Genomic DNA, 13,530 nt, shown 5'->3' on the forward strand with positions numbered 1-13,530 from the left:
TTTATCTTTTGCAACAGTATGGGTAGACCTGGAGAACATTATGCTAAGTAAAATAAGCCAGTCAGAGAAAGACAAATACCATATGATTTCACTCATATGTGGAATCTAATGAATAAACTGAACTAACAAGGAAAATGAGGACAGACTCATAGATGGAGAGCAATTTGACAGCTAGTTGTTGGTGGAGGTGAGCTAGGGGTGAACTGATTGAGCAAAAAAAGAGAAAAAAACTCATGGACATGGACAGCAGTGTGATGACTGCTGGGAGGAAGGAGGTAAAAGAAGACCAAAAGGTAATATAGAACTATAATAAAGATGAAATTGAAAAAAGAATCAAAGGAGAAAACATAGGTAGAGTTACAAAAAATTTTTTAAAAACCTAAGTATAAATTTAATCAAGAAGGTAAAAGACCTGTACTCACAAAATTACAAGACACTGAAGAAAGAAATTAAAGAATATGCAAATAAGTGGAAATATATAGCATGTACAAAGACAAGAAGAATCAAAGTCATTATAATGTCCATACTACCCAAAGCAAGCTATACATTCAATATAATTCCTATCAAAATACCAATGGCATAATTCAAAGAACTAGAACAAATATTCCAAAAACTTACATGGAAGCAAGAAAGACCCTTTATAGCCACAGCAATTTTGACAAGGAAGAAGAAAGTTGGAAGAATCATGCTGATGACAGACTATACTACAAGGTCATACTAATCAAAATATCATGGCACTGGCATAAAAACAAACCTATGGATCAATGGAACAGAAAAGAAGAGCCCTAAAATAAACCCATGCCTTTATGGTCAATTAATGTTTGACACAGGAGGCAAGAACATAAAATTGGGTAAAGACAATCTACTCAATAAATGGTGTTGGGACAATTGGACAGGTACATGCAAAAAAAATGAAGCTAAATCACCTTCTTATACCATACACATGAATAAACTTAAAATTGATTAAAGACTTAAATGTAAAGCTCAAAATCATAAAAATTGTAGAGGAAAACATAGGCAATAAAATCTCAGACATTTACTGTAGCAATATTTTTATATATCTCCTTAATTAAGCAAAGGAAACAAAAAGTAAATAAACTAATGGAACTACTTCAAACAAAAAAGTTTTTGTACAACAAAGTAAACTAACAACAAAAGGAAAAGACAACCCACTGAAAGGGAGAACATATTCACCAATAATACATGTGATAGGGGTTAATAGAAAAACAATCTAGTTCAAAATTGGGACAGAACCTAGACAGACATTTCTCCTAAGAGGACATACAGATGGCCAATAGACATATTAAAACATTCTCAATGTCACTAATCATCAGAAAAATACAAATTAAACCCACCATGAGATATAACCTCACACCTGTCAGAATGGCTATCATCAATAAGACAACAAACAAGTGTTTGTGAGGATGTGGAAAAAAGGGAATTCTAGTGTACTGTTGGTGGGAAAGCAGAATGATGCAGCCACTTGTTAAACAATATGGAGTTTCCTCAAATAATTAAAAATGGATTTGCTTTACAATCCAGTGATTCCATTTATGAGAATATATTCAAAGGGACTCCAAACACTAATTCTAAAGAATATATACACCCCTTTGTTAATTTCAGCATTACTTATAATAGCCAAGATTTGGAAGTAGCCCAAGTGCTCATCAGTTGACTAATGGATAAAAAAGCTGTAGTACATTTACACAATGGAATACTATTCTACTGGAGAAAAAGGAAAAGCTTACCTTTTGCAACAACATGGATGAACGTGGATGGCATTATGCTAAGTGAAATAATCCTGTCAAAGAAAGACAAGTGCCATAAGATGTGGAATCTTATGAACAAAATTAAGTAACAGATACAGTAGATGGCAACAAAGTAGGTTGGAGTGGAGCCCAGTTCGCCTCGTGCCCACCTAGCCAATCTTCTGAAGAACAGAATGAATAGCCAATGGAATCCCAGCTTATATGAAGTTTGGAGGCCAACATTGATAAACAGATGGTGAGGAGATCGTGTTAGGGTGCTAAGTTCCCTAGGATCTGTGTATGGACCTAGGCTGCTGTGGCCCCTGGCCCAGCACCTGCCGAAGGATACTTGGAGGAGAGTTAGATCACCAGCTCCCTCCCCTACCAGAGCAGGGAGGGTAGCCCTGTACCAGGAGGGACCGGAATGCTTGAAGTTTCTGGGGGGAATAGAGAAGTCGGAGACACACAGAGGTGGTGTTCACCTGCTGGGACTGTGGACACTGGCTAGGTTATTTCCAGAGAAATTTGGGAGTTTGGTGATACCTGAAGAACAAAGAAGAGTTGGGCTGTGTCAGACCCTGACCCGGATAGTCTCCAGTCTGGTTAGAAAGTTGGGCTGAGTGAAAAATGGGAGCTTATTAAGAACAGTGTGCTTAAACAAGAGGCTTTTACTGGGGGTGGGGGGGGGCGGGAAGTCTTGCTGCTGCTTAGTAAGAAACTCTCGCTGAGCAGTTGGCTTGCAGGGAGCTGAATAAAGCTGCTCACCCGTGCTTGACTTGGGTGGCTCACCAGGCAGCAGAGTCTTGCTGACTAGCAACACTCGCCCTGCAGCCGATTATGGCTGCTCACAGCATCACTAGCTCTGAGGCTTATTTGAGCCACACACCCACACTTGACTCCAGCCTAGCCTGGAAGCTCATTTGCACTGCTTGCCCAAGGGCTGAGTGGTGGTGCTGAACTGGTGGTGGGTGCTGGCCATGGTGGGCTCCCAAAAAGAAAGGAGGAGGTGCACCACATGGACCTGGCACTACTGGCGGATTAAAGGCACAGGCCTGGCACAGATGGACAGTGGGGGCCCAGCAGCTCACGGAGGTTCTGGGCTGGAGTCTGGGCAAATGTGAATATTGTGGCCCATAACTGGTCTCCATCCTCGCAAAATCACAGGGAGGAAGAAAGCGAAGCCCAGCCACCCTCTTCTTGTGACATCCAGGAAGACCAGCAGAATTCACTCAGTGGGTTTAAAGTTAGCAGGAGGCTTATTTTTTCTTTCCTCTCTCTTTTTTTCTTCCCCCCAAGTGAGAAAATAACATCTGGAGTTGTGAAAGGTACAGAGAAAGATCCAAAGAGGGAGCACAAGGCTAACCTGAAAAATAGAAACTGAGACAGATTTTACTTTGCTATCCCATAGACCTGGCATTTTATTGTTTACTTGTATTATTCTTATTTTTTCATTATTTTTACTTCTTTTATTTTATAGTATTTTTTTACTTCTCTTCATTCTGTTTAGTTTTCATCATTTTATTTCTCTGTTTAATTGCGTTGTTTGACTCATTTTCCTTGTTCTCTCTTTCATAGTACATTTTTTCTTTTCCTTCATTCATTTCACTTGTGTCCCAATAGCACACTAGTCTAGGTCATGTACTTCCTATTCTTGTTATTCAGATCATACACATTCTGTCATATGATTGTTGTTTCAGTACTATTGTAAATAATTGTTATTCCACACAATTGTACATACTACACAGCCCTCCTCCTGGATCGTAGACCATTTCACTTTGTTCCTGAGCTTTATTATTGTTGCAGTTAACTCTGTTCTCACACACATTACTCCTACTTTGTACCCTTTACTCTCACTATATTTCATCATCTAACCTTGCATAAGCACTCTGCTTTCTGGGTTCATCTCACAATCATCCTCCCCTCTAACAAGGGTTTTATGTCTCTTTTTCCTTTCATAAAAAGTGGCTAGTTGGGTGAAATATCACAGTTAACACTATACTTATCCAAAGGACCTCCTATCTCTTCTCTACTTGTTGGTACTTTAATTCCCATACAATACTCTCCTGAGGTCTGAATCCATTTTTCTTACCCCCTACCACTGATCACATACAAGATTAGGTGAAAGGCCACCGAAATAGCTCAGTTGGAAGAGCGTTAGACTGAAGATTAGGTGGGAGCTGTGAACTTCTGTGTACCCACTGGAGGAGAGAAACCACCGACAAAAAAAAAACCCACTAAAAGGTAAAAAGACAAGTACAACAAGAGAGCCCACACAAACAGAAAGGGCAAACCTAGAGCATACAGACAAGGAGATCAAAAAGATCATACCACTGAATCCCATAGAATTCTTACCATAAAAGTTCACCCTACAAAGACAGCTAGCAAAGAGAAATAATAGGAAGTGCAGAAACAAACAAAACGAGTAACTTAAAATGAAGAGACAAAAAAAAAAGAATGTGTAATCAAAAGGAATGGAAGACTCCCCAGTAAAAGAGCTAAATGAAATGAAAGTAAGCAAACTATCAGATATAGAATTCAAAATAATGCTTGTAAGGATGCTCAAACAACTCAAAAACAACTACAAGGAACTGAGCGAGAATTACAACAGTAAGAAAAATGAAATAGAAACTATAAATAAAAGCCAGGAAGAAATGAACAATAAAAATCTCAGAAATAAAAAAAAACACTAGAGGAAATTACAAACAGGCTGGATGAAGCAGAGGATTGAATTAGTGAACTGAAAGCCAAGGTGGAAAGAATCACTCAAGCAGAGTAACTGTGTGAAAAAAGACTAAAAAAATATGAAGATAGCTTAAGGGAACTCCAAAATAACATGAAATGCAACAACATTTGAATTATAGGAATAACAGAAGGAGAAGAAAAGGAACAAGGGATAGAAACTCTGAAAAAGTAATGACAGAAAAGTTTCCAAACCTGGAAAGAGAAAAAAAAACATGCAAGGTCAGGAAGCACAGAGAGTCTTAAAATAGAACCCAAAGAGGCCAACTCCAAAACATATCATAATTAAAGTGCCAAGTATTAAAGACAAAGAAAGAATCTTAAAAGCACCAAGAGAAAAAGAACAAGTAACATGCAAAGGTGCTCTGATAAGTCTAGCAGCTGATTTCTCAATGTAAACTGTCCAATCCAGGAGAGAATGGCAAGAGATATTCCAAGTAATGAAAACCAAAGGCCTGCAATCAAGATTACTCGACCCAGTAAGGCTCTTAATTAAAATGAAAGGTGAAATAAGGAGCTTCTGAGATGAAAGAAGGTGAAAAAATACATCTCCACCAAACCAACACAACAAGATTTTCTAATGAGACAACTAGAAGAACAGAAAGGAAAAAGTGAAAGAGAGAGGAGCACAAGTACAAAGGGAGAAAAATAAATACCTGTCGATAAAAACATTAAATATTAATGGATTAAGTGCTCCAATCAAAAGACATAGAGTAGCTGAATGGATAGGAAAACATGACCCATACATATGCTGCCTACAAGAGACCCACCTCAGAACAAAAGACCAACACAGACTGAAAGGGAAGGGCTGGGAAAAATATTCCAAGCAATTGAACAGGAAAGAGAAGCTCAAATAGCAATACTCATATAAGACAAAGCAGACTTCAAAACACGAACCATAAAAAGAGATGCAGAAGGACACTTCATAATACTCATAGGAAGATTTCATCAAGAAGACATAAACATTGTAAATATATGTGCACCCAACATAGAAGCACCCAAATATATCAGGAAAATCTTGGAGGACTTCAACAAAGATACAGAAAACAGTACTATTACAGTAGGGCATTTTAACACTGTACTGTCAAAACTGGATAGATCTTCCAAACAAAATATCAACAAAGATAGTGTGGTATTGAACAAAGCCCTGGTCAAATTGACTTAACTGATACATATAGAGCTCTTCATCCCAAAGAAGCAAAATACACATTCTTTTCAAATGCACATGGAACATTTTCGTAGACCACATGATAGGACAGAGAACCAGACTCAACAAATTCAAGAAAATTAAAATCATATCAAGCATTTTCTCTGACCATAAGGGCTTGAAACTAGAAACCAACCCCAAGGAAAAATCTCAAAAACACTCAAACTCGTGGAGATTGAATAGTATGCTATTAAACAATGAATGGGTCAAGAATGAGATCAGGAAAAAAATTTTAAATTTCTGGAAACAAATGAAAATGAAGTCACAATGGTCCAAAACATATGGGACACAGCGAAGGCAGTCCTGAGAGGGAAGATCATAGCAATACAGGTCTATCTAAAAAAAAAATAAGAATATTTTACATAAATAAACCTAACCCTCCAACTACAAGAACTGAAGGAAAAACAACAAAAAAAGCCCAGAGAAAGTAGAAGGAAGGAAATAACCAAGATCAAAGCATAATTATAAGACATGGAAACTAAAAGAACAATTCTAACAACCAGTAAATACAAGAGCTGGTTCTTTGAAAAGATACACAAAATCGACAAGTCGTTAAGCAGGCTCATCAAGAAAAAAAAGAGAGGACCCAAATAAACACAATCAGAAATGACAGAGGAGAGACTACAACTGATACCACAAAAGTACAAAAGATTGTAAGAAATTACTACAAGGAACTATATGCCAAGAGATTTGAAAACCTAGGTGAAATGCCCAAATTTCTAGAAAAATATAATCTTTCAGAAATGAATAAAGAAGAAGCAGAAAGCCTGAACATACCAATAAGAACTGATGAAAATGAAGCAGTAATTGAAAGACTTTCAGTACTCAAAAGCCCTGGCCCAGATGTTTTCACAGGAGAATTTTACAGAACATTTAGGGAAGAGCTATTCTCTATTCTTCATGGACTAGTCCCATGAAGGATAGATACATTAAAAAGATCATATATTATGATCAAGTGGGATTCATCCCAGGATGTAAGGATGATACAATATTCATGAATAAATAAGTGTAATACATTACATAAACAAAAGGAAAGGTAAAAATCATATGATGAAATCAATAGATGCAGAAAAAGCATTTGATAAGGTACAACACTCATTTGAGATTAAAAAATTCAGCAAGGTGGAAATAGAAGGAGCATTTCTCAACATAATAAAGTCTTTATATGAGAAACCTAGAGCCAACATCATACTCAATGGGCAAAAACTAAAAGCTTTCCCACTAAGGTCAGGAATAAGGCAAAATTGTCCAATTTCACCACTTCTATTCAACACAGTATCAGAAATCCTAGACACAGCAATCACACAACAAAAAGGAATAAAGGCATCTAAATTGGAAAGGAGGAAGCACAACTGTCATTGTTCGCACATGACATGACAGGGAACATAGAAAATCTTCTAGTCACCACAAAAAAACTGCTCAACTTAATAAATGAATTTGGTAAAACAGCAGGATACAATGTCAATATTCAAAAGTCAAAGGCATTTTTGTATACCAACAATGAAATATCAGAAACAGAAATTAGAGAAAAAATTGCATTTGATATACCAACAAGAAAAATAAAGTACCTACAAATAAACCTAACCAAGGAGGTAAAAGACCTATACTCAGAAAATTACACAGTACTGAAGAAAGAAATTAAGGAAGACACAAACAAATGGAAACATATACCGTGTTCATGGGTTGGAAAAATTAACATCATCAAAATGTTCATACTACCCAAAGCTATTTATAGATTCATTGCAATATCTATTAAAGTACCAAGGGCATATTTCACAGACCTAGAACAAATACTTTAAAAATTTATGTGGAACCATGAATGGCTTCGAGGAGCTGCAGCACTTCTGAGAAAGAAAAACAAAATAGGAGGGATCACAATAGTTGATATCGAACTGTATTACAAGGCCACTGTAATCAAAACAGCCTGGTGCTGGCATAAAAACATACACATGGACCAATGGAACAGGACAGAGAGCCCAAAAATAAATCCAAGTCTCTATGGTCAATTAATATTTGACAAAGGAGGCAGCAGCATAAAAAGGAGTAAAAATAGCATTTTTTAAAAAATGGTGTTGGGAGAGTTGAACAGCCACATGTAAAAAAATGAAACCAACTTATACCATACAAAAAATAATTTCAAAATGGATAAAAGACTTAATATAACTCATGACATCATAAAAGTTCCACAGAAGAACATAGCCAGGAAAATCTCTGATATTCCACACACCAATATTTTTACTGATTTGTCCTCTACAGCAAGGGACATAAAGGAAAAAAATAAGCAAATGGAATCCCATCAAAATAAATAGCTTCTGCACAACTAAAGAAAAAGGCATTAAAATGAAAAGAGGACCAACTGTATGGGAAAACATAGTTGCCAATGATACCTCAGACAAGGGTTGGATGTCCAAAACATATAAAAAACTCACATGACTCCACTCTAAGAAGGCAAAGAACCCAATTAACAAATGTGCATAGGACTTGAACAGACACTTCTCCAAGGAGGACATACAAAGGGTCCAGAGACATATGAAAAGATGCTCAGAATCACTAGCCATCAGAGAGATTCAAATTAAAGTACAATGAGATACCAGTTCATACCAGTGAGAATGGCCATCATAAACAAAGCAACAAACAATAACTGCTGGAGAGGATGTGGAGAAAAGGGAACCCTAGTGCACTGTTGGTGGCATGCAGACTGGTGCAGGCACTATGAAAAACATTATGGAAAAACAGTATGGAATTTTCTCAGAAACTAAATATGGAACTGCCTTTTGACCCAGCAATTCCACTACTGGAATTATACCCTAGGAACCCTGAAACACCAATCCAAAAGAACCTATGCACCCCAATGTTCATAGCAGCACAATTTACAATGTCCAAGTGCCGCAAGCAACCTAAGTGCACATCAGTAAATGAATGGATGAAAAAACTTTGATAGATTTACATGATGGAATACTGTGCAGCAGAAAGAAAAAAAGGAAATCCTATCTTTTGCGACAGCATGGATGGAACTGGAGAGCATTATGCTAAATGAAATAAGACCAGCAATGAAAGACAAATACCATATGATCTCACCTTTAAGTGGAACCTAATCAACAAAACAAACAAACAAGGCAAATATAACCAGAAACACTGAAATTAAGGACAAATTGTCAGTAACCAGAGGGAAGAATGGAGAGGGATAATTGGAAAGGGTGAAGTGTTTACAAGAACAGTTATAAGGGATACATGGACAAAACTAAGGGCAGATGGAATCAGTGGAGGGAGGTAGGGATGGCTGAGGTCGGTGAGACTGTTGGAGGGAAAAGGCAGACAACTGTACTTGACCAACAATAAAATCAATCAATTAATCGATCAATAAATAAATAAATAAACAAACTAACAAATAAAATAGAAACAGATTCATAGAAACTAAGAATAGACTGAGTGCCAGAGTAGAAGGGTGTTAGGGGACTGGGTGAAAAGGGTGAGGGGTTTAAGAAAAAAAACTCAGACACAGACAACAGTATGGCAATTACCAGAGGTAAAGAGGGGTAGACATAGGTAGAAAAGTTAAAGGGGGATAAATGGTAATGGAAAGAGACTTGACTTGGGGTAGTGAATACACAGTACACTATACAGATGATGCATTATAGAATTGTGCACTGGAAATTATATAGTTTTATTAACCAATGTCAGTCCATTAAATTTAGTATAAATTTTTGAAAAGTCAAAAGTAAAAAAAAATGTTAATCTCATCCAAAACACCCACACAAACACACCCAGAATAATGTTTGAGCAACTATCTGGGCTTCTCTGTGACCCAATTAAATTGACATATTTAAACATTACAGTATGTATTGAAACATTATAGCATGTATTTTATAATTTCCACTGTCTCAAAAAATAAAACTACAACTATATACATAGACTGAAGAAAATATTAATAGCAATCACCTCTAACCAGAGTGCCTGAGGTTTGGGGTATGAATTGGGTGCTTTTTTCATTTTATCTTTATTTATACTTTTGTCTACAGTCAACTTTTAAAGTCATGGTAGCAAATTTCTTCATTGCTTTCGTAATTTAAAAATAAGTAAATAATAAAATTAGAAGATAATATGGAAGTCCTTCTAGGTGTAATCCATGGGAATTTTCGCAAGCGAGGGGTCAGAGAATGAAGGGCATGACAAAAATCTATGGAGAGTGTTAACTATTAACAGGTAGCAAAGGTAGCACAATTTTTCTCTTTCTCTTTTATTCTGTTATGTATCCATTGCCTCTCATACCTCATCGTTTAAAGCCTGTCTAATTCTTTACTCCCTCTCTCTTTCTCTCACATTAATGATCCCAAATTAGGGCAGAGCCTTACTAATTTTCACTCAGGAAAGTTTATTCATAAATTAGTTAGAAGATGCTACTAATTGGAATTAACTCATTTATTTATTCAATAAACATGTAATATGTACTGAGTAATTACTCCATGCATTATTGTGACAAAGGATAAGCAGAGTTCCACCTGGGAGAAGTGGTGGATTGGGATTAGAAAAAGCTTACTAGACTTCCGCCAAGATGGAGGCATAGGTGGAGACACTGTGCTTTCTCACACAACCAAGTTTAGAGACAACAAAATATTAGCAACAGAAAACACAGCCAGAACACAAAAAAATGAACTTTTCGGAAGTCCAATAACAACAAATTCTTCAGCCTGACTGGTAAGAGGGGTGAAACCGGCAGCTGGCAGAGTGGGGTTGCACAGGAAAACTCGGTCAGACGGACTCAGGCACGCAGATCCTAGGTGTGGGGTTGCAAAGGGCCGACCCAGTGAGCGGAAGCTGGAGAGGGGGACGCCATTTCCCCACTCTGACCCTGCCCCCACATACAGCATCACAAACCAGCGACCCCGCCCTGGAGGCCCCGCCCCGCCCCTAGGGCTCCACTCCTCATACTTAATAGGCGCAAACACACCAAAAATGGCTCAAGAAGATCTCAAAGCACCAGAGCCCATAAGTCTAAGTGACAAAGAAATAGCAAAACTTTCAGATGCACAGTTCAAAACACTGGTGATCAGGACGCTCACAGAACTGGTTGATTTTAGTCACAAATTAGAGGAACATATGAAGGCTAAACTAATTGAAATGAATGGCAATGCATAGGAAACCAATAGTAATGGAAAGGAAACTGGGACTCAAATCAATGGAGTGGACCAGAAGGAGTATAAAAATGACCAACTAGAAAAGAATGAACAAACAAGAATTCAAAAAAATGAGGAGAGACTTAGGAACCTCCAGGACATCTTTAAACACTCCAACATCCAAATTATAGGGGTACCAGAAGGGAAAAAGGAACAGACACCATTGGAAAACTTATTTGAACAAATAATACAGGAGAATTTCCCCAATCTGGCAAAGGAAATAGACTTCCAGAAAATCCAGGAAGCTCAGAGAGTCCCAAAGAAGTTGGATTCAAGGAGGAACACACCAAGGCACATCATCATTACATTAGCCAAGATTAAAATGAAGGAGAGAATTCTAGAAGCAGCAAGAGATAAGGGGACAGTCACCTACAAAGGAGTTCCCATCAGACTGATGGCTGATTTCTCAAAAGAGAACTTACAGGCAAGAAGAAGCTGGAAAGAAGTATTCCAAGTCACAACATGCAAGAACCTACATCCAAGATTGCTCTATCCAGCAAAGCTTTCATTTAGAATGGAAGGGCAGATAAAGTGCTTCTCAGATAAGATCAAGTTCAAGGAGTTCATCATCACCAAGCCCTTATTATATGAAATGTTAAAGGGACTTATCTAAGAAAAAGAAGATAGAAAATATGAACAGTGAAAGGACAGCAAACTCACAGTTATTAACAACCACACCTAAAACAAAAGCAATCAAAGAGGACAACTAGATCAGGAGTGGAACCATAGAAATGGAGATCACATGGAGGGTTAGCAACAGGGGAGTGGGAGGAGGAGAAGAGGGGAGAAGGTACAGAGAATAAGTAGCATGGATGGTAGGTAGAAAATAGACAGAGGGAGAGCAAGAATAGTATGGGAGATATAGATTCTAAAGAACTTGTGACACATGGACATAAACAAAAGGGGGGAATGATGAGGGACTGGTGTGCAGGGTGGAGGGGAATGAAGGGGGTAATAGGACAATTGTAATGGCATAATCAATAAAATATATTGTTTTAAAAAGTTTTCAATTTCTTGCTTTTGTTCTTTTCCTTCTGGCAGTCCTATGATTCTGATGTTAGAGTACTTAAAGTTGTCAAAGACTTTCCTAAGCCTCTCCTCATTTTTTTCTTTGAATTTTTATTTTTTCATTTTCTTCCAGCTGGGCATTTACGTCTTCCTTTTTTCCCCCACATCATTGATTTGAATCCTGGTTTCCTTCCCTTCACTGTTGGTTTCCTCTATATTTGCTTTATTTCACTTTGGGTAGCCTTCATTTCTTCCTTCATTTTTCGACCAAGCTCAGTCAGTTCTGTGAGCATCCTGATTACCAGTGTTTTGAACTTTGCATCAAATATGTTGGCTATCTCCTCATCACTTAGGTCTTTTTCTGGAGTTTTGATCTGATTTTTTTTTTTCATTTGGGCCATATTTCTTTGTCTCAGTGCCCTAGTCTGGGTGAATGTTTCTTTAACTCCTTGGTTGTCGGAGTTCCATGTAGTTTGATTTTCTGGCACTTGTGGATGTTCATTGTTTTTAGATTGGTTGTTACCTTTCTTTTGGTTGTAGAAGGAAGGAAGATGTTTCCATCTATGCCTCCATTTTGGCTGGAAGTATCTATTTATTTATTTTTAGACAGAGATAAGAGAGAAAAAATGAAAGGGAGAGAAATGTCAATGTGTAGTTGCCTCTTGTTTGCCCTTCACTGGGTACCTGACCAGAAACCCAGGCATGTGCCCTGACAGGGAATTGAACCTGCTACCCCTTGGCTCACAGGCTAGCAGTCAATCCACTGAGCCACACCAACCAAGGCTGGGCCATATTTCTTTGTCTCCTCATTTTGGCAGCCTCCCTGTGTTTGTTTCTGTGTATTAGGTAGAGCTGCTTTGATTCTCTGTCTTAGAGAACATGTTAAGTTGTATTGGGCAGAGCCTTAGGTATTCGCTAGAGTGGAGCAACCTGGTTTGCCACTTTTTGGCTCTATGTGGGGGTGATGGGTTGGAGAGGGAACAATGGCACTTGTAGGTTTCTGAAGGCTTGCCCAGCACTCACCCTGTTTCTAATCACTTGACTTGCTTCCCATATGTGACTGGTGCCCTTCTAGCTGATCCCCTGGAAGTGATTCCCAGTGTGGGTGGGTTTGCATATGTTCTAAGTCCATGTGGGTCCTTTAAATGGACTCTCCTGAGAAACCAGCAGTTTATTCCATGACCCCAATCCCCACTATTTTTTTAACCAGAAGTTATGAGGCTTAATCTTCCTGGTACTGGAACCCCGGACTGCATGGTCTGGACTGGAGCTGGGATTGTTCTCTCCCAAAGTATCCCTCCCAGTTTTTATCCACCGCATGTGAATATGGGGCCATGCATTTCACCACCACCACTGCCACTTCTTCATGCCATACTATATCTTTGTGCTCGGACTCCCCATCTCTGCCCCTCCTACCCCTCTGGATGAATATGGCTTCTTTAAATTCTTGGTTGTTGGACTTCCATACAGTTTGATTTTCTGGCACTTCTGGGTGTTTTTGTTTTGAGGTTAGTTGTGATTCTTCTTGTACTTGTGCAAGGAGGTGAAGCATGTCTGCCTATATCTCCATCTCAACCAGAAGTCCCTCTATCTTTGACGGATAGTCATCATTGACCTCAATGATCATGTTGTCAAGCTCATTTACTGGTATGAC

The 13,530-nt window shown here is 38.2% G+C and overlaps 1 protein-coding gene across 1 annotated transcript in view; it reads right to left on the bottom strand.

Annotated features, from left to right (window-relative positions):
• Positions 1-1,765: 1,765 nt before the first annotated feature.
• GUCY2F (guanylate cyclase 2F, retinal) overlaps positions 1,766-13,530 on the bottom strand; it is a 166,637-nt gene continuing 154,872 nt past the window's right edge. The window contains 1 exon segment of the mRNA XM_053657476.1: positions 1,766-1,801. Coding sequence (XP_053513451.1) covers positions 1,787-1,801 — 15 coding nt within the window. The 3' untranslated portion in view covers positions 1,766-1,786.

Source organism: Artibeus jamaicensis, unplaced genomic scaffold, assembly GCF_021234435.1.
Source record: "Artibeus jamaicensis isolate MK-2021 breed Jamaican fruit bat unplaced genomic scaffold, CSHL_Jam_final scaffold_461, whole genome shotgun sequence".
Classification (NCBI taxonomy): domain Eukaryota; kingdom Metazoa; phylum Chordata; class Mammalia; order Chiroptera; family Phyllostomidae; genus Artibeus; species Artibeus jamaicensis.